This window comes from Mesocricetus auratus, unplaced genomic scaffold (assembly GCF_017639785.1).
Source record: "Mesocricetus auratus isolate SY011 unplaced genomic scaffold, BCM_Maur_2.0 Super-Scaffold_4256, whole genome shotgun sequence".
Lineage (NCBI taxonomy): Eukaryota > Metazoa > Chordata > Mammalia > Rodentia > Cricetidae > Mesocricetus > Mesocricetus auratus.
The window spans coordinates 80,928,692-80,954,733 of NW_024429182.1; the positions used below are offsets into that span (position 1 = coordinate 80,928,692).

Below are 26,042 nucleotides of genomic sequence, written 5' to 3' on the forward strand. Positions count from 1 at the left end.
TTTGGAATTTTTTTCCCTTTAGACAAAAAGAGTGATAACAATTGTTTTTTATTCCCTTAATTGTTCACTTAGATTCTGTTAGATGAGGATGACCCCAGGCTCCATTTAAGTCACAGAGCAGAGCAGAGCACTGATGATGTGATTGTGATGGCTACCCTGCGACTGCTCAGATTGCTGGTGAAGCATGCTGGTGAACTCCGGCAGTATCTGGAACATGGCTTGGAGACAACCCCTACTGCTCCATGGAGAGGTAATGGCTTAAATAAAATGCCCTCCTTAGTTAATCTGTTTGAGTGGGATTGAAATAGTTACTCTATGTTTTTTATTTGAAAATGTTAGAGAGCAGCCATGCTAGTTCATAGGATATCCTGGACTGTTTGATGTCTCATGAAAATCTCTCCTCCTACCTTTTAGAGAACTGAGAGGCTAGAAGGCAGAAGCTTTTCATCATCAAAAATCAGTTTTAGAGAGGGTGGTAAAAATACGTGTATAGGATTTAGTAACTTTGTCACAGTTACTTCATCTGCCTTCTTTGAGGCATATGCTAAGGATATCATTCGATGTTTTGATTGCTCTGGACTGTGATTACAATTCTATCCTAAACAGACTTGCAATCAAGAATGATTTTGTATGGGTCTTTGTTACCACAGAAAGAACTTTGGCACCCTTAAGATGTGTGCTGATGCTGACATATAGATAGGATTTTATCTTTTTGCATTCCCAAGATTCATAAGTTTTAAATCACTTTTCTTCTCTTGAAGGAATTATTCCACAGCTTTTCTCACGCTTAAACCACCCTGAAGTGTATGTGCGCCAGAGTATTTGTAACCTCCTTTGTCGTGTGGCCCAAGATTCCCCACACCTCATATTGTATCCTGCAATAGTAGGAACCATATCACTTAGCAGTGAATCCCAGGCCTCAGGTATACATCAAAATACATGTATTTATTTGTTTGTTTGTTTAAGAGAGTCTTACTGTTTCACTCTTAGTGACCTGGTACTCACTATGTAATACAGACTGCTCACAGAGTGCTGGGTGGGGGCACTCCCTTGCCCGGCTAAAATATTGCTGCTTTATTTTACCAGTAAATTGCAAGTTTTGTTTTTGGGTGATGTGTTCTCAAGTTAAGGGTGTATAGTATTTTATTAATAATGGTTCTGACTTATTGAAGAAGTAACTACTTCTGACTTACTGAAGAAGTGTGTCTATAATATGTGTTTTGTATGTTATTGTTACTCCTTACAATATACCAGGAATTTGACATAGAGCTGTTTAAGGTAAACCCTGCTCTACACTCTGTCTGGGGAGGGTTTCTTATTTGCTTACCATCTTCCTCCAGCTTTCCTCCATTAGTTTACAGTATTTATAAACATGTGAAAAGCTCAGCTTATAAATGTGCAGAACACCATCAACTTTAGCTTCATGCACAGTACTGTGAAATACATTGCCTTTGTTTTCCGTACCCAGTGTGTGCCTGTATCCCTGTTGCATCCCACTGTAGGAAATAAGTTTTCCTCTGCAATCCCTACTTTACTTGGAAATATTCAAGGAGAAGAACTGCTGGTGTCTGAATGTGAAGGAGGAAGTCCTCCTGCTTCTCAGGATAGCAACAAAGATGAACCTAAAAGTGGTTTAAATGAAGACCAGGCCATGATGCAGGATTGCTACAGCAAAATTGTAGATAAACTGTCCTCTGCCAACCCAACAATGGTTTTACAGGTACAAGAAAACTAATTTGTTTGTTTTAAAGTAGTATTAATTATAACCTCTCCCCCCCCCCAATCCTAAATCTAATATCTCAGGAGAATCATGTCAGAGAACCAAAGCTTTAAGAATAATCAGAATCAGTCTCATGAATGTATACTGATAGACTATGATGAATTTTCTGTGAAATGAGCATTACCCATATCTGATTTGATGCTGCTATGTGAGCATGTTGATGTGTTGTGTCTGCAGGTCCAAATGCTTGTGGCAGAGCTACGTAGGGTCACTGTGCTCTGGGATGAACTCTGGCTGGGAGTTTTGTTACAGCAGCATATGTATGTTCTGAGACGAATTCAGCAGCTGGAGGATGAGGTGAAGAGAGTCCAGAACAACAACACCTTGCGCAAGTATGTCTTCACTCCTTCACTGGGAGGATGGGGCTACTGCCTTTGTCTTCTAAAGTCACTCATTCTATGTATGTGAATGTTTACCTGTGGGTATGTTTGTATGCCGTGTGTGTCCTGGTGTTCACTCAAGTCTGGAGAGAGCATTGGATCCCCTGAAACTAGAGTTAAGGATGGTTGTGAGCTGCTATCTGGGTGCTGGGAACTGAGTCTGGATTCTCTGTAAGAGCAGCCAGTGCTCTTAACTGTTAAGCCATCTTTCCATTGCTCTCTCTACTTTTTTCTTTATACTGTGTTAATCAGCACAACAAAATTCATAGTCTTCACTATGAATTTAGTTGTACAACTGAGTGACATTAAAGTATACTCTCAAAGTAAGTACTGTGCCTTCATCACCACTACCCTCTGCTAGAATCATCCCCAATCCCAGATAGGTTATATTTGTTCCAGTTTCACCCGTGTTTACCTCCAGTTCTTATTTCTTGCTTTATGAACTATTCTGCTGTAGGTGTCTCATGGGTGGAATCAGAGTATTGCCTTTTGTAACTTTGATTTAGCATTATGTTTTCAAGGTTTACTTTACTACAGCATGATTAGTGAGTAATACTGCACTGTATGGATTAGAACACTTACCATTTATATTCCAAATGGGTCTTGGAGATAAAATTTTGGGTTTTCAAGTTTAGCAGCAAATGCCCTTTAACTGGTTGAGCCATTGTGTTAGCCCTCCTGAACCAGGTTTTACTGTTTGATTCATCTGTTAGTAGAAACTTGTTTTTAGCTATGTGAACAAAGCTGCTCTGAACATTGGTGTGTAATACCTTACTGAATCCTTGCTTTGGATTATTTTGTTTGAGATAAGGTATATTTGCTGGCCAATGTGATTATCTTGTTAAATCTAGGAGTTTTTCCCACAATGATCATACCATTTTATGTTCCAACTTTCATTGCATGAGGATTCTGGTTTTCACCTTTCCTTGTCAACATTTAATTGTATGTGTGTATGTATATATGATGCATGGTGTGTGTGCATGCATGCCATGGCCTTTCTGTAGAGGTCAGAGGGGACTACCTTAGGTGTTGGGCCTCTTTTTGCACCTGTATGTAAGGCATAATCTCTACTTTTTTGTTTTGTCTTTTTAAATTTCCTTTTGCTATGTGCATGAGGCTACTTAACCCATAACTTCTGGAGACTCTCCTTTCTCTGCCTTGCATCTTTCTGTCATGTGTTGTGATTACAACACTTTTATCACTTCTCTGTCTTTTACATGACTTCTGAGGATTTTTGTTTTGTTTTTATTTATTTATTTAATTTTTTTATTTTTAAATTTAAAGTAGAAACAAGGTTGCTTCTCATGGCAATTCCAGGTCCCTCTCCATTTCCCTCCCCTCCTCCCGTGCCCTCCCACCAACCCCTCCAATGTCTCATTTCCCCAGGGAGGGTGAGGCCCTCCATGAGGGTGTCCATAGTAACTTCTGAGGATTTTAATTCAGCTCCGCACTGCTTATGTGGCAGATTTTTACCTACTGAGCCATTTACTTAGCTTACACTTGGCAGTTTCCCGGGAGTTTTGTTCATAATTCTCATGGATACTAAGTTGTACCTCATTGCATAGTTTAATTTGTGTTTTCCTTAACAACTAATAATGTGTAGCTTCTTTTTGTGTTTAATTGATGAGTGTATATCTTTGCAGAATGTTGAATTTAAGTTTTGTGGTTGAGATGTAGGATTTTTTTTTTTTTAGAAAAACATTCTGGGAATTGGTAGATAATTTGCAAACTTTTGTCATCAGTTTGAATTGTCAGTTTAGTCTATATGGTGCTTTATTCAATTAAATCTAGTGTAAGGAGCCCTTTCCCTTATGTTTTCTATCAGAAGTTTGGTAGTCTTCACTTCTGCATCTGGGTATCTGATCCATTTTGTGTTGTTTTTGTTTACGAATAGGGTCCGGATCCCATTCCCCAACACAATTGAAAAGCAAAGCCACTTCTTATTTATTGAATTTTCTTTACATTGTTACATAAGCTATTTTCCTGTTGTTGGATATTATTTACTCAACACTTGATACATTTAAATTGTCTCCTGTTTATATAAAACTTTAATAATAAAGTTTTCGAATGAAAATGTCTTTGGTTAGAGAAGAGAAAATTGCCATCATGCGAGAGAAGCACACAGCGTTGATGAAGCCTATTGTGTTTGCTTTGGAGCATGTTCGGAGCATCACTGCTGCACCAGCAGAAACACCTCATGAAAAGTGGTTTCAGGATAACTATGGTGATGCCATTGACAATGCCCTAGAAAAACTAAAGACCCCATCAAATCCTGCCAAACCTGGAAGCAGCTGGATTCCATTTAAAGAGGTACAGAGCAGTTGTAAAAGTGCTATTAGCATGGAAAGTTTCCTCTGAGACACAAACTTAAAATAGTTGCACTCACTGTGGAATATGAGGAAAGGCTTTATAATAAGCTTCATAAAGGTATCTTGTGATTATTTGCTGATAAGGACAGTGGAGAAAATGTTTTTTACTCATTTTAAGAATTTGGAGACTGGAAGGCAAGGGAAGCTGGCAAATACTATCTATGTCTGTATGTACCAGATATATACTGTAAATCTACCTGTTGTTTTGCATTTTTTTTAATTTTAAGAATTTGGAGACTGGAAGGCAAGGGAAGCTGGCAAATACTATCTATGTCTGTATGTACCAGATATATACTGTAAATCTACCTGTTGTTTTGCATTTTTTTTAATTTTAAGAATTTGGAGACTGGAAGGCAAGGGAAGCTGGCAAATACTATCTATGTCTGTATGTACCAGATATATACTGTAAATCTACCTGTTGTTTTGCATTTTTTTAAAGATTGATTTATTATGCATACAGTATCCTGTCTGCCTGTATGTCTGCTGCAGGTCAGAAGAGGGCACCAGATCTCATAATAGATGGTTGTGAGCCACCATGTGGTTGCTGGGAATTGAACTCAGGACCTTTGGAAGAGCAGTCAATGCTCTTAACCTCTGAGCCATCTCTCCAGCCCTGTTTTGTATTCTTATTGGAGATTAGGAGATTGATCTTTCTTGACTGTAGTTTTTAAGGGAAGAAGTAGGCATTCCTAATATTTTCAGTCCAGCATCTCTAATCTGAAATGCTACAAACTCAAAGCTTTTGGAGTAATGCTCAGATTTTTTCAATTAGTGGATTACTATTAGATTAATGCTGATAATTCTAAAATCATTGGAACTTTGAAGTCAACACCCTGAGTGATTAAAATGGATTTAATACTTATTTGATTTCTTTTGTAATCAGTATAGCAATGTAATTTGTTGTTTGGAATGATTTGTAGATTCAGATATTTGGGCATCTTTTTCTTGCTCTCCTTGATTCTGTTTTTTCTCTGATCTTTCCCTTTCATAGCAGTGGTACCATCAGTCATGAGACTTCTTTGTGTCATACTTTTTCTTGCTTTTCCTTGTTCTTAACTTTTCTGACACTTACTGTTTAACTGGTTTCTTTGTTGAGCTTTACTAACGTGAACAACAAAAGACACAAATCTAAACAGACTAGGAACAAAGGTACATACAGCTTCAGTAAATGAAAACTGCTAACTCACTAGGAGCGGTGGTATTCTCCTTAATCCCAGCATTTGGGAGGCAGAGGCAGGCAGGATCTTGAGTGAGGCCAACCTGCTCCACACAGTGAGCTCCAGTTCCAGGACAGCCAGCACTACATAGAGAGAGCCTGTCTGAAAAACCAAAAAGAGAAAGGAAAACTTCTAACTCTTGAGGAAGTGTCCTAAAGTACTAGACAAGACAGTTAATACAAACTACGGTGTTTCACCAGATTTCTGTGGTTCAAGACTGATTTTTTTGTTGTTGTTGAATAAAAATTTAAAAAACCCTCAGATGATGCAGTACCTTTAAAGTTGATATGTATGAAATAAATCACTGACAAAAAATTTTTTTTGAGATGATAATTTGGTTTTTGTGGCCTTGGCTGTCAAACCCTGTATGCTAGGTGAGCACTCTACATTGCTGAATCTCCATAATTTCCATCCACACTCCGTGTTTGGCTGAACAGTGGTTCTGTTTATGTCCAGTTTATCTGTTGTTGTGACTTGATAATGGGAGATTTTCCAATTTCTTTAATTTTATAAACAAAACTTATTGGACATTACTGTTAAAGTTTATATATTAATATAATTTGTTGATCCAGATATACATTAGCTCCAAACCCTTGTAGAGCTATGCTTGATACTTTGTTCCATGGGGAATAGAACTGTGCATGATACATTCCTTGCTCCCTGTGGTTATTAGCAATGTTGCGTCTGAGTTTTTGCATATTTCAAGGGGTCAAAGTTCTAAACTGTTACTTCTGTTAAAATGTCTATTGTGTGTTTTGTTTAGTTTTGCACAGCATCTTAGAAACTGGCTTCATGATTGAGCTATATTTTTTCTTTTAACTTCACGTCAGTAATTTTGCAGGTGGTATCCCAAGGCTTTATACTATGGCAAGGACTGATTGATTTGTTCTGGACTTGCTGAGGCGCAACTCAACAGCAACATAGTGATCCTCTGTGGGAATTTTTCCCATCTCCTCTGATTCTCTTGCTTTACTTGGCAGAAAAGTAGTAACCATATACAACATAATTAGCACAATACTACTTGTTTCAAGGGTGGCCCACATCCCTAGCATCAAATTAAACATAGGGACTAGAACATCGGGTATTTATGGTGTGTTTGGGTTTAACTTTATGTGAAATGCAATATGTTCTACCAGAATGCAGACTTGTTTTTCTACCTTATGAATATAGATAATGCTGAGTTTGCAGCAGAGAGCACAGAAACGTGCAAGCTACATCTTGCGTCTTGATGAGATCAGTCCTTGGTTGGCTGCCATGACTAACACTGAAATTGCACTTCCTGGTGAAGTCTCAGCCAGAGATACTGTAACGATTCACAGTGTGGGTGGAACCATCACCATCTTACCAACTAAAACCAAGCCCAAGAAGCTCCTCTTTCTCGGTTCAGATGGGAAGAGCTATCCTTACCTTTTCAAAGGTAAAGTTAGAACTAACTCATGTTTTTAAGACAAACGTGATTGTTAATTGCATGTGTATGTATGTGGCTTGTATGTGTCTATGTGAGTTTGCCTGCACATTAGGATAAGCCTGTTGTAGCTGAAATTCTGTATTTCCTATGTCCTGTGTGATTTTGAATGACAGTGGTTAGCTGCATGTATTTCACCCTCTGCACCTTGTTTATAAACTTATATAAGCAAACCAACTTGAGTACAAATCATTGTCAATAACTAGTGCTAATACCACTCAGTAGAATTTGTTGATGTTCTTAGGTCTGCCTTACTGTATTTATTCCTAACTAAAAATGCAGGAAGTCGTGTACTTCAGACCCATTTGTTACTCATTCTGCTAATTTTGATTTTGTTTTCATAGGACTAGAGGATTTACACCTGGATGAGAGAATCATGCAGTTTTTATCTATAGTAAACACCATGTTTGCTACAATTAATCGACAGGAAACACCCCGCTTCCATGCACGGCACTATTCTGTAACACCACTGGGAACGAGATCAGGGCTGATCCAGTGGGTGGATGGAGCCACACCATTGTTTGGTCTTTACAAACGATGGCAACAGCGGGAAGCTGCCTTACAAGCACAAAAGGTTGGGTAAAATTCAAGTGCACCTGTATTCTTACTGGACTATATATGAACAAGTGTGTATCAGCATTCTTGGTGACTATGTGAAGTCAAGTGTGTTTGCAAGTAGTGGTGGGGCACCTAGTGAACAGTAAAGTTTTAAGGCGTGTAGTTGCTAGTTGCTCAGAAATTTAATGTTTCATATTTTATTCTCTTATAAGCTTCTAACTTAAACTTGTAAATAATTAGCTTTGAAACCCAGATTATTTTCAGTATTTAAATAAAAAAGTTTTAACATGGACTTATTTGGTCACTAATGTCCTATTTTGTACCTGTGAATTTTATCGTTTGATTCAGACAAAGAGTTTTAATTTCTTAGACAAGTACCTGAGTAGTTTATATGCCAAGCAGCAGAACTGAGTGGGGTCCCCGTTAATCAAGAACACTGTTCAAAGCCGGACGCTGGTGGCGCACACCTTTAATCCCAGCACTTGGGAGGGGGAGGCAGAGGCAGGTGGATCTCTGTGAGTTTGAGGCCAACCTGGTCTACAGAGCAAGTTCCAGGACAGCTTCCAAAGCAATACAGAGAAACCCTGTATTGCGGGGGGGGGGGGGTGAAGAACACTGTTCAAGCAGCTATTAAGAGCTGTTGGAGCAGGAAGGAGTCATGCCTGCTTTTCTTCATTTTTATTTATTTATTTTTGTGTTTCCTCTAATTCTATGGTCCCAGGAATGCTAACTCCACCTGTTCCTTTAGCCTGGGAAATCAAGTTTTAAAAATAAGCACAGATCTGTAATACAGTTATTGAAGAGTAAGCCAAAGATAGGAACTAGAGGGGCTGTCTGAACTTTGGAACATGTTTCTTAATAACTATGTTTATTTCATATTGGGACATGTTTCTTAATAACTGTTTATTTCATATTGAGTAAGTCATTGGTGAAGACTGAAAATATGCATGGATGGATTATGCCTTTAAAATGAATTGTGTTATAAAAAGTATAGATTGAATTTTAAGTCTAACTTTTTAAAAATGCTTTATAATTTTTGTCTTTCCTCAAGTAAAATTAATCTTTTCTTTAAAAAACATTTTTAAGGCACAAGATTCCTACCAAACTCCTCAGAATCCCAGCATTGTACCTCGTCCTAGTGAACTTTACTATAGTAAAATTGGCCCTGCTTTGAAAATAGTTGGCCTTAGCCTGGATGTGTCAAGGAGAGATTGGCCCCTGCATGTGATGAAGGCAGTGTTGGAGGAGTTAATGGAGGCCACACCCCCAAACCTTCTGGCCAAAGAGCTCTGGTCATCTTGCACTACTCCTGATGAGTGGTGGAGAGTCACACAGGTACATGGCACTTGGGGTTAGGCGTTACCATTGTTACTCTGGCTTTGATCTGATTGATCCTCTTTGTCAGTCTTTCTGGTCTTTTCTGTTTCTTCCAGACTTTATAGTCAAGTCCTGTACTTGAGTATTACTTGAGAGTTATAAAAGTGTGGCTATGACTGTGAGGGAAGGGTGGAAGGGATGATGGATGAAATTAAAAGGTGAATATTGAAAAAGCAAAAATTCTTTACTTGAAATGGGGCTTGACATGGGCGTAGACTCCAGTACTCAAGAGACAGAGGCAGGCCCATAATCTGTATGTTCATGGTCAGACTGGTCTGCATAGAGAGTTCCAGGCCAACCATGGCTATATAGTGAGACCTTGTCTTGGGAAAACAAAAAACCCCCACAGCATTCCTGGGGCTGGTGATGGGGCATAGTGGCTAGGATTATATATTGCTCTTTCAGGGGACCCATCACCCATGTCAAGGTGTTCACAACTGCCTGTTATTCTGACTCTGAGGGTTTTGATGCTCTTGTATGGCGTTCTCTGGTCTGCACTAATATGCACACCCACACACATAGACATAATTGCAAATTGAACTAAATCTTTAAAAACAACAGCTTCCCTCCCAAGCATGCTTCTCATAGTATAGAACCTGGGCAACCATGTGCAGCAGTCTTGAGGAGTACTTTGTGGTCATTGGTTTAGTGTAGAAGCAGGCTGTAAGATTATGGAGTTATGTTGATTTTAGATTATCTAGTCACTGTTGCAGGAAGATTGGCTCATGATATTTACCTGCTCCCTTCTCTTTAGTCCTATGCAAGATCTACTGCTGTCATGTCTATGGTTGGCTATATAATTGGCCTTGGAGACAGACATCTGGATAATGTCCTCATAGATATGACAACTGGAGAAGTAGTTCACATAGATTATAATGTTTGCTTTGAAAAAGGTAAGATAAAATAAGCATTTGTATTTATTTGAAGGTCAGATTTTTTTTTTTTTGGATGTTAAGGGCAAAAATATAATGACTTATCTTTTCAAGGTAAAAGCCTTAGAGTTCCTGAGAAAGTGCCTTTCCGAATGACACAAAACATTGAAACAGCACTGGGTGTAACTGGAGTAGAAGGTGTTTTTAGGCTTTCCTGTGAGCAGGTATGCCTTTTCTCTTTTGCTTTGTAGTATAACTGTTTAATGAGCAACATTTTCATGTTGAAATTTATGTTGAGCTTACTGAAAATATTTCTAAAAATAGGTTCTCCATATCATGCGGCGAGGTCGAGAGACTCTGCTGACACTCTTGGAGGCTTTTGTGTATGACCCCCTGGTGGATTGGACAGCTGGCGGTGAGGCCGGGTTTGCAGGTGCTGTCTATGGTGGAGGTGGCCAGCAGGCTGAGAGCAAGCAGAGCAAGCGAGAGATGGAACGTGAGATTACCCGCAGCCTCTTTTCTTCCAGAGTCGCTGAGATTAAGGTGAAGCCCAGGGATGTAATATCACTGTCAGCTTTTTAACAGAGCAAATGTACGTTAGGGCTTCTCTGAGGATGAGGATTCTGTGTCATCTCTGTTAGGCTATCCTCTCACATAGGCACACTTACATTCCTTAGAGTTAGGGTAATATGTTTCAGCAACAAACACTTTGTTCCTAATTGAATAATTGAATAGCTTTCCTTCCCTTTCAGTAGTCACAGATCTCAGGCTTATTTTCTGTGGCCTGTGAATCTGTCCACTTACAATTAGGTAAATGTGAATGTATCAATTATCTTTGTAAAATGGGGGCATTGGCACAAACTCAGTTCCTAGTTGGGATATTATTAGGTAAAACAAACAGCCAGGTATAGCAACCTTCACAGTTCATCTAACAGGTGACACAGTGGAGCCTCTGACAGTTCTTCATTTTTTCCTGATCACAACCCTCTTTCCAGGTGAACTGGTTTAAGAATCGGGATGAGATGCTGGTTGTGCTTCCCAAGCTGGACAGCAGCTTAGATGAATACCTGAGCCTGCAGGAGCAGCTGACAGATGTTGAAAAACTGCAGGGCAAACTGCTGGAGGAAATAGAATTTCTAGAAGGAGCTGAAGGAGTGGACCATCCATCTCGTACTCTGCAACACAGGTTTAAAATAATTGATTTGTACTTCTCAATATATGCTGCTAATGGAGAATTTTTGTATTTGTGTAAATATTTGTGTAGTGGCAGTTATTTCATCTGATTTTTTTGAGCTTAACAAAAGCATACAGGAACTAGAGCAATGATTCAGCAGTTAAGAGCACTGCTGATCTTACTGAGGACCTGGGTTCAGTTCCCAACACCTCCATGGTGTCTCACATAAGTCCAGTTCTAGGTGATTCAGTCCTCTCCTTACGTCCAAGGGCTTTTGAACATAAACTTCATGCAGACACACATGTGAAAGTAGTAAGTATATAAGTCCTTAAAAAGCATACAAACTAGAGTGATCCAAGTGAATGAACCTCAGCAGGTACCCTCAGTAGTTGAATGTGCAAGTGCCTAGCATCGCCAGAAGCTCTCAGACTACAAAGATCCGGCAATTTTCCTTTAAGTAATCTCAAACTTTTGGCATGTGTGTTGGAGTCTATTTAAAATGTGTTGTGAGCGTAGTTGAGGAAATGGCAGGCTTGGAGCAAAGCAGAAGAGGCAGGGGACATTTGAATAAGGCCCCTTGAGATTTCAAAGGTGCTAGCCAGGTGGTGGTGGTGCATGCACTCAAGAGGCAGAGACAGGAGGATCTCCGAGTTGAAGGGTAGCCTGGTTTACATAGTGAGTCTCGGGACAGTCAGGGCTACACAGAGAAAACATGTCTCAAGAAACCCCCTCTCTCTCCCCCATTAACTAGACTGAGTTTTCAAAAAGTCCAGCCTTTACTAGATAAAAGAAAGAGCTGCAAATTATCTTTGGCTTTTGTTTCCTGATTAGATATTCTGAGCATACTCAACTACAGACTCAGCAAAGAGCTGTTCAGGAAGCAATCCAGGTGAAGCTGAATGAGTTTGAACAATGGATAACACATTATCAAGCTGCATTCAATAATTTAGAAGCAACCCAGCTTGCAAGTTTACTTCAGGAGATAAGCACACAAATGGATCTTGGTATGTGAGCACATGGGTTCTGTCATTGTATGTTGAGAGGATGGGATTCTAATCAGTGACTACTGACTTTTAAAGTGGTTTCTTCCTGACTATCTTACTACAAGGTCCCCCAAGCTATGTACCAGCAACAGCCTTTCTACAGAATGCTGGCCAGGCCCACCTCATCAGCCAGTGTGAGCAGCTGGAGGGGGAAGTTGGTGCTCTTCTGCAGCAGAGGCGTTCTGTGCTCCGGGGCTGCCTGGAACAGTTGCATCACTATGCAACCGTCGCTCTGCAGTATCCAAAAGCCATATTTCAGAAACATCGAATTGAACAGTGGAAGGCCTGGATGGAAGAGCTCATCTGCAACACCACAGTAGAACGTTGCCAAGAACTCTATAGGAAGTAAGGCATCTCATTCTTTTCGTTTCACACTGAGGGAAACAGGGTTATGTTGTAAGTTGCAGTCTTAGTTAGGGCTTCTTTCTCTTGCTATGATAAAGACTATAACCAAAAGCAGCTTGGGGAAGCTTAAAGACCAGCATGAAGCAAAGTGAGGGTAGGAATTGAAGGCAGAAAACCTGGAGGCAGAAGATACAGAGACTATGGAGGAAGATTGTTTACTGCTTTTCTTGCTCAGCCTGCTTTCTTTAAAAGTCATCCACCTGCCACATTAATCATTAATCATTTAGCAAGAAAATGCTTTACAGACTTGCTTACAGGCAGTATAGTAGGGGCATTTTCTCAATGGAGGTTTGCTCTTCCCAAATACGTCTAGGTTTATATCAAGTTGATAAAAACCAACCAGCACAGTTGCATTTTTTTCTTAAAAAAAAAAAAAAAAGGTTAGTAAATCTGAGTGATGTTCCTTTTGTTTTTGCTTTTTAAAGCCCCTTTCTTTGAGACAGTTTGTCCTATGTCAGCCTTCCAAGTAGCTGAGATTACAGGTTCATGCTATCACCCCCAGGTATTTTGTTTAAGAGGATGCTTATTGCAAGTCTGAGGCCAGCTTGGTCCATAAGGGCAGACTGACTCAAACTACTAAGGGCTTGAATGTGATTCAGTTTATAAATACAGCAAGCGCAAGACTTTGGATTCCATTCCTACAGTACACAGAGAGATAAAGAGGGTATTAATGCCGGGCGTTGGTGGCGCACGCCTTTAATCCCAGCACTCGGGAGGCAGAGGCAGGCGGATCTCTGTGAGTTCGAGACCAGCCTGGACTACCAAGCGAGTTCCAGGACAGCCTCCAAAACCACAGAGAAACCCTGTCTCGAAAAAAAAAAAAAAAAAGAGGGTATTAATGTGAGCTCACTCAGGGTTTCTTTTGCAAGACAATTAGTATATACAAGTATTAGCATGGTAGGATTGTGTAAGGAAGTTGAATGTCATAGATTGTATCACTAAACCATCTTATAAAAATAGCTTATGTTCTTGAGAGTTTATCTGAAATGCAATTAATAATTTCTAATTTTTGAGGATAGAATGCAATTTTCTCATTTATTTTGCTGTGTGAATGTTATTTCCAAGTAGGAGAATATTAATTAAGCACATACCTGCTTCATTTTTATAGATATGAAATACAGTATGCTCCTCAGCCTCCTCCAACAGTGTGTCAGTTTATCACTGCCACTGAAATGACCCTTCAGCGGTATGCAGCAGACATAAACAGCAGACTGATAAGACAAGTGGAACGCTTGAAACAAGAAGCTGTCACCGTGCCAGTTTGTGAAGATCAGTTGAAAGAAATTGAGCGTTGCATTAAAGTTTTCCTTCATGAGAATGGAGAAGAAGGATCTCTGAGTCTAGCAAGTGTCATTATTTCTGCCCTTTGTACTCTTACAAGGTGAGCTAGCATGCTTCATTTATGTTAGTTTTGGCCTGTGTTGTCACTTTCTTTCAGATTTTAGCTCTTCTGTATTCTATAACAATCAGATCTGTTTTCATTGCTCACATAGGCGCAATCTTATGATGGAAGGTGCAGCCTCAAGTGCTGGGGAGCAGCTGGTTGATCTGACATCCCGGGATGGAGCCTGGTTCCTGGAGGAGCTGTGTAGTATGAGTGGAAATGTCACCTGCTTGGTACAGTTATTGAAGCAGTGCCACCTGGTACCACAGGACTTGGATATTCCTAACCCAGTGGAAGCATCTGAGGCTGTTCATTTAGCCAATGGAGTATATACATCCCTGCAGGTGAACACTTTTGAGTTGGGAACATAGTTCAGTTGGTAGAGTGCTTACTTAACATTTGTGAAATGCTGGTTTTCATTTGTAGAACCATATAATTTAGAGTGGTGGCACATGCCTGTAATCCCAGTCAGTATTCAGGAAGTAGAGGCAGGAAGATCAGAAAGTTAAGGTCGTCCTTAACTTTGAGACTAGGTCTTAAAATAACAACTTCAACAAACAACCCAGCAGCAAAACAGATCATAGGGAAAGACAAGGCCCTGAGTTTCTAAGTTGAGGTTAGATAGTAAACATTATGTGCTTAAGTCTCTTAATCCAGAAGAGCAATTTGATTGAATGTTGCTTAAGCAGTTATTTAAAATGTTGCTATGGCTACATGTGTGCACACAAAGCAGGGCATAGGGGCGGTTTGTGGTTAATTGAAGGGTTCAGTGTTGCTTAAGCACCCATTTAAAATAAGAATCAGGGTGTTGTTTTATATAAATAGTTTTTTTTGTTGTTGTTTTGTTTTTTTTTTGTGAGACAGGGTCGCATGCAACTCTGGCAGGCCTAGACCTCACCATGTAGCCCATGCTGGTCTAGAACTCCTGCCTCTGTTTCCTAGTCCCAAGGGCTAGGATTAAAGGTGTGTACCACCATACCCAGCCTAACAATTTTTTGTTTGTTTGTTTTTAATTTTGGGCTTTTTGGAGGCAGGGTCTCTCTTTGTAGCCCTGGTTAGTTTAAACTTGCTATGTAGTCTATCTCAAATTTATGACAACCCTCAAACTTGCAGCAATCCCTCTGACTCTGCTTCCTGAGTGCTAAGATTACAGGTGTGTGCCACAATGCCCTGTATGAGTTGGCTTTAATTTCTGGGATTGCATTATTAAATGTATAATTTACCTAAGGTTAGGAGAATCATTAAAATGTATATCCCCTCTTTATAGGAGTTAAATTCGAATTTCCGACAAATCATATTCCCAGAGGCACTTAGATGTTTAATGAAGGGGGAGTGCACATTAGAAAGTATGCTCCATGAGCTAGACAGTCTCATTGAGCAGACGACTGACGGAGTTCCTCTACAGACTCTAGTTGAGTCTCTTCAAGCCTACTTACGAAACACAGCGATGGGACTTGAAGAAGAAACTCATGCTCATTATATCGATGTGGCCAGGTAAGTGTGCTAGCCAACTGGCAGGTCAGTGGTGACACATGCCTGAAATACCAGGGCTTTGGTGACTAAAGCAAGAACATGGCCAGTTTGAGTCATATGGTCATATAAAAAGAGAGGTGTATAGGAGGTAGTCAGGTAATGAGATTCTGAGCTCTAACCTAATTAAATGTACTTTTAATTTTTAGGGCAAATCTGATTACTGATACATCCAAGTTTATTACTTTATAATAATTAAAGATTTATTAGATTGTCTGCAGTCCTGTGCAAGCTCATCTCTTGCCTGTCCTTACTTGCATGCTTGTAGTAAAATGTCAGTGTCATGAAATGGGCAGTGGGAAAGTCATGGAACATGCTTGTCTTTCACTCGTTAGTAACATACATACTCATTTTAGTGTCTCTGTCCTTTAGTAAACTTCACACAGCTCTTTGTTGTGCACGTAACGTCCCTTTTGTTATTATGGTTACATATATGTGCATAAAGTTAAGTGTGTGTATTGGATTATTTTTTATCGTTTCTTCGTGTGGTGATATTAGTGGGGGTGGAGAGCTCATGGCACATGCGAGAGTCAGAGAGCAAATTTATAGAGTCAGTTCACCTTTGCATGGGTTCTGGGAATCTAACTCAGGTTGCCAGGCTTATATATATGGCAAGTACCTTTACCCACTGATCCCTCTTGCCAGCTTTCGGTGTGAGATTTTTTTTTTAAGACATGGAAGCATTGTATAGCTTTCCAGATTTACATTGTAACTGTGAATGAGCCCTATGCTCCCTTGTTAGTCTAGAGACTCAGGATCTCTTGGCATTTTGACATTGAATTCACTGCAGAAAATGGGGGGTGCAGAAATACTGCCCACCTGATTTCCTTAGATGGGAAATTGCAAGTAGAAAGGAGGGATTGAAGGATTTGTTTCCTTATTCTGGTTTACATTTTTTTTTTTTGGTTTGTTTATTTAGTTTAATTTTCATTATGTATGGGGAGGGTACTTATGCCACTGTGCACAGAGAATTGCCTTGTGGAGTTGTATGTCTCCATCTTTATGAGGGTCCTGTGGATTGAACTCAGATCATTAGGCTTGTATAATCTGAAAGTAACTGCCTGTATTCGTTGAGCCATTTTAACAGCCTTACCTTAGTTATTTTGAAGTAGTATTTTTTCCCAACAATTTTCCTTAAATATTTAGGAAACATGAAATATGGACATATCTTTCACAAACTTTGTCATTCTTTTGACATTCAACAAAAGGGGAGCAACAGTGCCTTTGTATCAGTGCTGCATTTAGAAATCCTCTGCTGTTTTTCCCCCCCACCTGTTACTTTTGTTGCATTTAGAAAGCCTGTTTTTGTTTTTTTTTCTGTAACTTTTTAGCTGTAGCTGCATAAGTGTATAACTAATAGCGTAAACAGGCACCAGCTAAAAGTGTTTTAAACTATTCGCATTACAGCAGTAACATCATTTCAAGCAATGGTTAAAAAGTTGAATTAGAGCTGGCGGTGGTGGCACATGCCCTTAATCCCAGCACTTGGGAGGCAGAGACAGGTGGATCTCTGTGAGTTCGAGACCAGCTTGGTCTACAGAGTTAGTTCCAGGACAGCCTCCAAAGCTGTCTGGAAACCATGTCTCGAAAAACCAAAAAAATTGAATTAGAACCCCCCCCGGGTGTGTGTGTGTGTGTGTGTGTTGTGTCGTGTCCATCCGTCCATCCAGGTACTTGTGTCCATGTCTGTACATGTAGAGGCCAGAGGTTGATGTCAAATATCTTGGACTATTGCTCTGCTTTTTTTTTTTTTTTTTTTTTTTTTAATTTCAAGAGCCACTGAGTCTGGAGCTCACTTGATTGCCTGTATTTCCAGGATCCTGTTGCTGGGTTCATAGGCATGCAATAGCATGCCTTGCTGTTTACAAAAGTTATCATCTGACATACTCAAAATCACTTGAATTTTAAAAAAAGTTTTGAAATGCACATAATTCATAACTGTGTATACTCCAAGTGTTAGGTACTTCCATTACTGTTTAAAGTAGGATCCAGTTACATGGCTATAGTGCCACTGCACCTGACAGTTTCATAGGTCTACACTTTAGAAATACGTTATTCTTGACAGTGTCATAAATTAATGTAGTAATTTTTAAGGTATAATTCACATTTGCATAAAATTTAGATCACACAAAAAGTTATTACTCATTATTAAAACTGAGTTGAAATTGTTGGTTTTATAATGGAATTGGCACTAAATAGTTTTCTCATAGCAGTTCCTATAATGCTAGCATGTTTCTGTAGTCTTTGCACAGCAGCTCTGAGATTCACAGGCTTTTGTGTTACCCCAAACAAATTCTCCTTCAGGTAACAAGAGTTTTAACACCCTTTGCTTTTTCTCTAGAATGCTGCACGCTCAATATGGTGAATTAATCCAACCAAGAAATGGTTCAGTTGATGAAACACCAAAAATGTCAGCTGGCCAGATGCTTTTGGTAGCATTTGATGGCATGTTTGCCCAAGTTGAAACCGCTTTTGGCTTATTAGTTGAAAAGGTAAACATTAACTTTGTTTTATGAAAGGTACGGTAGTCATTTACAGAGTGAGCATTCATTCTTTTCCTTTTCCATAGTTAAACAAGATGGAAATTCCTGTAGCTTGGAGGAAGATCGACATTATTCGGGAAGCCAGAAGTACTCAGGTCAATTTTTTTGATGATGACAATCACCGTCAGGTGCTAGAAGAGATTTTCTTTTTAAAAAGACTACAGACAATAAAGGAGTTCTTCAGGCTCTGTGGTACCTTTTCTAAAACATTGTCAGGTAATGTTAGCATACTGGGTTAGGTTGTCTTCTTAGTACTCTTTAGAAGGGATGATGATGGAATAGGCTTATTTTAATTGTGCACTCGTGAATTCTCAGTACTTCAAATAAGAAGTTTTATCAAATCTTATCGTTCAGGACCTATTTTAACTTGATTTTTTTTTTTTAAGGATCAAGTTCACTTGAAGATCAGAATACTGTGAACGGACCTGTACAGATTGTCAATGTGAAAACCCTCTTTAGAAACTCTTGCTTTAGTGAAGACCAAATGGCCAAGCCTATCAAGGCCTTTACAGCTGACTTCGTGAGGCAGCTCTTGATAGGACTTCCAAACCAAGCCCTTGGACTCACACTGTGTAGTTTTATCAGTGCCCTGGGTGTAGACATCATTGCCCAGGTAGAGGCAAAGGATTTTGGTGCTGAAAGTAAAGTTTCTGTAGATGATTTGTGTAAGAAAGCTGTAGAGCACAACATCCAGGTAGGGAAGTTCTCACAGTTAGTAATGAACAGGGCTACTGTGTTAGCTAGCTCCTATGACACAGCGTGGAAGAAGCATGACCTGGTCCGCAGGCTGGAAACCAGCATTTCTTCCTGTAAGACAAGCCTGCAGCGGGTGCAACTGCACATCGCCATGTTCCAGGTGAGCAGTTTGCTGTTTAGTGTGGTTTTCCCTACACATAGTTCCTGTATGCCAATATAAAGAAAAAGATGTAAGTTGACTCAACTGTGCCAAACCAAAGAAAACACCTTTGGGGTTTTTATATTTTCTTTGCAATTAATGTGTTAGTTAACTGTGAGTATTGGTCATGAATATAATTTGTAGTGATTGTATTTATTCATGATGTATGGCGGTCTGCGTCCTGTATTAATTGAATTTATGATTATATTTATCTTTAAATAGGTTTCATTTAACACTCCTAAAAATACAATGCATAGCTTTGGGTCTAAGCCTTTCTTTTGGAAACTGCTTATAGAAGAAGTCTGTTTTTATCATATTAGCACCAAAGCTAGTTCTGACATCCTGCCTATAAATTGAGGATGGTATCCGTTATGGATGATGACTTCTGAGGATTAGGCAACTATCTATGAAGATGGTATGCACAGTGTGATTCAGGGATGACTTTCTTATTCTTTGATAAATGTATGCTCCAACATTGTCAGTAGCATCAAAAAAGTTAAAGACATGTTAGTTTTTGGACTCTGTTTTGGCATAACCAGTGGTCATTTTGTTTGTTTCACTTTGGTCAGTGGAACCATGTTTCCTTCTGTTAGAGGTTTTAATCATCACTAGCTAATTTCTTACGTCATAAGTTAGGAAAAGAAGCATATTCAGCCCTAATCATACTAGTAGTGTATTAATAGTCCTGCTGTCACACATTGTGGGTGTGAGATTGGGAGTTATGCTTTACGAGTTCTGAAAATCTTTTATGCTTTAAAATAGCACACATTTTGGATTTTATTCTCTTAAAAATGATGAGTGCTGGGGTTGGGAATGTAGCTCACTGGTAGTTGGCAGTGCATTCACAAGGTCCAGCACTGCATAAGCTGAATTTGGTGGTACACACTTGGTTGAGTAGGAGGATCAAAAGGTCATCCTTAGCTATATAGCAAGTTTGAGGCCTTCCTTAGCTACATGAGACCCTGTCTAAAATAATAGTAATAATAATTTTAAAATACCAAAAATTTTAAATTGACAGTTAATGTTAAGGGAAACCTGTTAGAAATGCTTTACACTTTTAAGTTGTAAGCATAATGTATACCTATTGGATTATCATTTACTGTTTACTGATGCTAGGAATCAAATCTCAGGCCTTACATATCGCGTTAAGTACATCACTAAACTTATACCCCCATCTCCTGTGTAAGTTGTAGCCCAAGTGACTGTCAGAACAGTAAAAAAAAAAAATGGTTTGGTAAGTGTGTGGGGAGTTCTTTTTCTGTCTAGTTTCCTTGCTAGATAATCATGCCAGATCCAAAAACTAATTTTCACTGTATCTGCTTGTCTAGAGATTGACACATCACAAAGACAAGATTTTTTTGTTTGTTTTGTTTTTAAATGTAGCTTAAGTTGGTCTAGAACTTGTTATCCTCCTGTCTCAGGCTTTTCAAGTGCTGGCATTACAGGGTTATGCCACTAGAGCTGGAAAGGTTGTCTTTGGGGCATGCCTACCAAATGTAAGATTTATCAGATGTTTTAAGAATTCCTGTTTGAATGCCATGAAGTTCACCAGCCATCCTCCATGTCAGGGAAGTTTTCAGTTGGATCTGATACTTCTTTCCCATCTGATTGTCCCTTTGTTGCAGCTCAGTATTCTGTCTTCTTCCAGTTTTAACCACATGCTGCCCTCCCCTTATTTATCTGAAGTTTTGTGCTACTGGTGCTATATTCCTTTTTTCTTTGAATAGTGGCAACATGAAGACCTCCTCATCAACAGACCACAAGCCATGTCAGTCACTCCGCCTCGGTCTGCAATCCTGACCAGCATAAAGAAGAAACTGCATGCTCTCAGCCAGATTGAGACTTCGATTGGAACTGTTCAGGTGTGTTTGATTGTCTTCCTATTGGCACATTCTGATTTGCAAAGTAACTAGTGACATTGATTATATCTTTGCCTATCTTTGGCTTCTAATCCCCTTTTACTTTTCATTTTTTAAATTTTGTTTTTATTGAGAATGAAGTGCTTTTCATAGAATATATTCTGATCAGTTTCCCCTCCCCCATCTCTTCCCAGAGCCTCAACCCATTACAATACCATACTTTCTTTTTCTCTTAAGAAAACAAGCAGGTTTTACTCTCCAAGGCCAGGGACTCTTACAGTAATGATTTCACCTGGTCTTCTATGAAGTTTGGTTACTTTGTATTTCCGTTCTGTAGATAAAGGGTTTAATATGTTCAAGGCAGCAGAACATGTTTCTTAATGATTGTTATTGGTTGTATGCTTCCAGCTCTATGTTGAAAGTTTAAGTATTTAAATTACTTTTTTAAAAAACAAAACAGAGAGAGCGCGCTTCCTAATTCAGATACTTAGTGACATTCTTTTCTCATTATATAATTTAGTAGTATAATATGAAACTCAATAATAATGTAGTACTTTTAATTTTTTTGTTTGTTTGCTTTGAGACTGGGTTTCTCTGTATATAGCCCTGGCTGTCCTGGAACTTTCTCTGTATATCAGGCTGACCTTGAACTCAGAGACCCGTCAGCTTTTGCCTCCCAAGTATTAAAACTTTGAAGTGAAACTTTTTGATCTTAGTGCTTTGAAGTTGGCCAGCAGTCTGCCAATTGAGCTATGTCTCTAACCATGTTTTCTTTCTTCTTCTTTCCCCCTCCCCCTTAATTTTTAAACTTATTATTTTTTGTGTGTGTATGTGGTAAGAATTGAACATAGAGCCTCATGCTTCCTAGGCAAGTGTTCTACCACTCAGCTTCATATGTCTCCAGCAATGTTTGGACCCCCCCCCCCCCCACACACACATTTTGGCATTAAAAAAAAAATAGGTTCTTTTCCCTGTGTAACCCAAGCTGTCCTGGAACTGGCCATTGGTATTCCCAGTGCTGGGATTGATTACAGGTGTGCTACCATCATGTTGAATCTGTATTAGTTTTTTAAAAACTGCTTTAAAAGAATGACCATCACACACACTGAAAAAAAAAAAAGGCAGAACATGAAAGTGTTACAGATTTTAAGAAAGTGAAAAATCAATCCTTTTCCCCCAGACATTTTTGGCCTTTAAATACTCAAAAGATGAACAGGCTGGAGAGATGAGCACTGACTGCTCTTCCGGAGGACCTTGGTTCAATTCCCAGCATCCACATGTCACGCCAAGATCTGACAGGCAAACACAAATGCACATAAAATAAAAATTTTAAAAAGAAAAATCAAGATGAACTCCAAAACAAAGGTGTTTGAGATATTTTCTAAATTAAGGATGTCCACCCACGCTTCTTCTGAATCTCTCTGATCATAAAATGCTTAACAGGGAGTGGAGAGTGTGGTAAGGGCTCAGGAATTCTGCTGACTTTTACAGGAGAAACTAGCAGCCCTTGAAGCAAGCATTGAGCAGCGGCTGAAGTGGGCAGGTGGTGCTAACCCTGCACTGGCACCAGTACTACAAGATTTTGAAGCAACAATAGCTGAAAGAAGAAATCTTGTTCTCAAAGAGAGCCAGAGAGCAAACCAGGTACTGTGTTCTGCACCTAACATGATGCTGTTTCAAGATTATGAAAGTGCCAGGTGTTGGTGATACACGCCTTTAATTCCAGTACTCGGGAGGCAGAGGCGGGCCTGGTCTACAGAGTGAGTTCCAGGACAACCTCCAAAACAATACAGAGAAACCCTGTCTCGAAAAACCCAAAAAAAAAAAAATTATGAAAGCATTTCAATTTTGTTTTTAGGTGCTTTTGGCTATTTCAGTTGTGGTAATACTGACAAAGTTTGTAGAGCTTTTGTAAATATTTGGTATGCTTTCACGATGAGTCTTATGTTCCTAGGACCAGTTCTCATTTAGAATGGAGTAGGTAGTAAGTGCTGCTGTTTCTCACATCATCACTCTCCTTCTCCACCCTGTGTGCATTCTCTCTTCACAGGTCACTTTCCTCTGCAGCAACATCATTCATTTTGAAAGTCTACGAACAAGAACTGCAGAAGCCTTAAGTCTAGATGCTGCCTTATTTGAACTAATCAAACGATGTCAGCAGATGTGCTCATTTGCATCACAGTTCAACAGTTCAGTCTCTGAGTTAGAGCTTCGTTTATTACAGAGAGTGGTGAGTCCTGTGGGTATAACTAACTGTGGTAGTGTTCAAAATAATAAGACTAGTGACCCAAATTAAAGTTACAGTTATCAAAGACTAAATAATATAACAAGTTGTTACATTATTCTGTTTAAGGACACGACTCTTGAACATCCGATTGGCAGTTCTGAGTGGCTCTTATCAGCACATAAACAGTTGACCCAGGATATGTCCACCCAGAGGGCTGTTCAGACAGAGAAGGAGCAACAAATAGAGACTGTCTGTGAGACCATCCAGAGCCTAGTTGACAGCGTAAAGACTGTGCTCACAGGTCACAACCGGCAACTTGGAGATGTCAAACATCTCCTGAAAGCCATGGCTAAGGTATGCTCACTGGCATCATAGGTTGCTTTGTGGAAAGATGTGACACTTTGTAAACAAAATTAACTTCTCAATTTACATCTTGCAACTTGTTTGCGACTAGGTCAGTGTTTTTTCATCAACCAATTTTTAAATTTTATTTTATTTATTTTTTTGTTTTGTTTTGGTTTTCGAGTCAGGGTTTCTCTGTATTGTTTTGGAGGCTGTCCTGGAAGTAGCTCTGTAGACCAGGCTGGCCTCGAACTCACAGAGATCCGCCTGCCTCTGCCTCCCGAGTGCTGGGTTTAAAGGTGTGCGTCACCAATGCACGGCCCAACCTTTTTTTTTTTTTTTTGGTTTTTCGAGACAGGGTTTCTCTGTATTGTTTTGGAGGCTGTCCTGGAACTCGCTTTGTAGACCAGACTGGCCTCGAACTCACAGAGATCTGCCTGTCTCTGCCTCCCAAGTGCTGGGATTAAAGGCGTGCGCCACCAACACCCGGCCCATTTTAAAAGTAGGCTCAAGGCTTAAATTGATTAGCTTAGTGTGTGGCAGAGTAGCTATTTTGGTTTTTGGTGTCTCTTCTTCCCTACTTGTATTTCCAATCAAATGTAGCTTTCTTTCAAAGTGAATGATGTACCATCTCTTCCCTCCAGTAACCAACTCAGTGTAATTAATAAGGAAATACATTCCCTGAAAAGGCTAAATGAAGTACTTCATCAGTATAAAATAGGGACAGTCATTCTGATACTTTTTTATTTGGTACTGGAAACAAAGGTGCTGTTTAAAAAAAAAAAAGCCTGACATAATGAGCAGATCAAATGCAGTGACATTTAGATGATTTGTTACCTTTTTTAATTTAAGTGATTTATTACTTTTTGATCACAAGGTGAGGAATTGCTGAAACACACAAGTCTGTTACTAATATATTGTGCATTGGTGGCAGGATGAAGAGGCTGCTCTGGCAGATGCTGAAGATATCCCCTATGAGAGCAGTGTCAGGCAGTTCCTGGCTGAATATAAATCATGGCAAGACAACATTCAGACAGTTTTATTCACATTAGTCCAGGCCATGGGTCAGGTTCGAAGTCAAGAACACGTTGAAATGCTGCAGGAAATCACTCCCACCTTGAAAGACCTGAAGACACAAAGCCAGAGGTAAGGATGCTTTCTGGCCAACTCTCATGACATAGAAGCAAAGCATGAAAAGTTTTGCTCATGTGTTTGTAAATAGTTATCTGACAGAAACATTCCATAAATAAATATTTCATAAATTTTGTATTTCAGTATCTATAATAATTTAGTGAGTTTTGCATCACCCTTAGTCACCGACGCAGCAAACGAATGTTCAAGTCCAACATCATCTGCTACTTACCAGCCATCATTTGCTGCAGGTATGAAAGAGGCCAAATTTTGATGTGTTGACAGTTTATATATATACAGGTTTAGGTGCGCAGTTATGGGTAAAGGTCTATTGTGTTTATAGTCCATTATCTTTCAAAGGTTTTTTTTGTTTTATTTTTTTAATGCTGTCACATACCAACCTCAGTAATTATCATTAAAAAACTTAATAATATAGCAGAAATACCTGTATTGAAACACTTGTTAAAAGTTTATCTTAGCTGGATGATGGTGTTACTCACCTAATTCCAGCACTGAAAGTAGAGGCAGGGATCTCTGAATTTGTGGCCAGCAAAGAGAGTTCCATCCTGGACAGCCAGGGCTACACAGAGAAGCCTTGTCTTGAAAAAAGAAAAAAAGTTTATTTTATAAGCCAGGCCTGGGGAGGTTGAGGTAAGAGGATTGTGAGTTTAAGGCCAGCTTGGCCTTAATAGTAAGACTCTGTCTCAAAAAACAAAGGACCAGAGAGATGTTTAAGAGTGCTTGCTGCAGCCGGGCATTGGTGGTGCAGCCTTTAATCCCAGCACTCGGGAGGCAGAGGCAGGCGGATCTCTGTGAGTTCAAGGCCAGCCTGGTCTACAGACTGAGTTCCAGGACAGCCTCCAAAACAATACAGAGAAACCCTGTCTCCAACCCCCTCCCCACCCCCACCCAAAAAAAAAGAGTGCCTGCTGCTTTTGAAGATGATGGGAGTTCCTAACTCAAAATTTCCTGTTAACTCCAGCTCCAAGGGATCTGATGTCCAGTGTTCCCTCTTTGATTGATTGTGCCTTTGCGCACACCCTTGCTCCCCACTGCAGATAATGTTTTAATCTTTAATCTTTAAAACATTATTAAGAGGGCTGGAGAGATGGCTCAGAGGTTAAGAGCACTGACTGCTCTTCCAGAGGTCCTGAGTTCTATTCCCAGCAACAACATGGTGGCTCACAACCATCTACAATTTAATCTGGTGCTCTCTTCTGGCCTTCAGGCATACACGCAGACAGAATACTGTTTACGTAACAAATAAATAAATAAATAACACAAAATCTTTGCAAATAAACCAAACTGAAAAAGAAAGCAATCAGCAAATTAAATAGGATTAAATACTGTTCTATATTAAAATGAATGGATTAATTTCCTTTATAAAGAATAACTAAAGTCAAGCATGGCAGTGCATATCTATAATCCTAGTACTTGGGAGACTAAAGCAGGAGGCTTGCAAATCTGGGGTTTATATGAGCTTAGACTTCT

At 39.5% G+C, this 26,042-nt stretch overlaps 1 protein-coding gene across 3 annotated transcripts in view; it reads left to right on the forward strand.

The window, feature by feature from the left end:
• The window catches only part of Smg1 (SMG1 nonsense mediated mRNA decay associated PI3K related kinase), a 96,311-nt gene that overhangs the window by 62,271 nt on the left and 7,998 nt on the right, over window positions 1-26,042 (forward strand). For all 3 annotated transcript variants that reach the window (XM_040755838.1, XM_040755837.1, XM_040755839.1), the window contains 26 exons: window positions 73-250; window positions 762-923; window positions 1,503-1,720; window positions 1,958-2,112; window positions 4,248-4,470; window positions 6,917-7,163; window positions 7,556-7,785; window positions 8,856-9,104; window positions 9,901-10,039; window positions 10,133-10,242; window positions 10,343-10,561; window positions 11,014-11,204; window positions 12,024-12,196; window positions 12,301-12,580; window positions 13,749-14,021; window positions 14,134-14,368; window positions 15,292-15,518; window positions 17,896-18,046; window positions 18,124-18,313; window positions 18,484-18,953; window positions 20,720-20,854; window positions 22,343-22,495; window positions 22,902-23,081; window positions 23,205-23,432; window positions 24,355-24,566; window positions 24,696-24,802. In XM_040755838.1, the coding sequence (XP_040611772.1) occupies window positions 73-250; window positions 762-923; window positions 1,503-1,720; window positions 1,958-2,112; window positions 4,248-4,470; window positions 6,917-7,163; window positions 7,556-7,785; window positions 8,856-9,104; window positions 9,901-10,039; window positions 10,133-10,242; window positions 10,343-10,561; window positions 11,014-11,204; window positions 12,024-12,196; window positions 12,301-12,580; window positions 13,749-14,021; window positions 14,134-14,368; window positions 15,292-15,518; window positions 17,896-18,046; window positions 18,124-18,313; window positions 18,484-18,953; window positions 20,720-20,854; window positions 22,343-22,495; window positions 22,902-23,081; window positions 23,205-23,432; window positions 24,355-24,566; window positions 24,696-24,802 (5,335 nt within the window). The remainder of the gene's footprint in view (window positions 1-72; window positions 251-761; window positions 924-1,502; window positions 1,721-1,957; window positions 2,113-4,247; window positions 4,471-6,916; window positions 7,164-7,555; window positions 7,786-8,855; window positions 9,105-9,900; window positions 10,040-10,132; window positions 10,243-10,342; window positions 10,562-11,013; window positions 11,205-12,023; window positions 12,197-12,300; window positions 12,581-13,748; window positions 14,022-14,133; window positions 14,369-15,291; window positions 15,519-17,895; window positions 18,047-18,123; window positions 18,314-18,483; window positions 18,954-20,719; window positions 20,855-22,342; window positions 22,496-22,901; window positions 23,082-23,204; window positions 23,433-24,354; window positions 24,567-24,695; window positions 24,803-26,042) is intronic.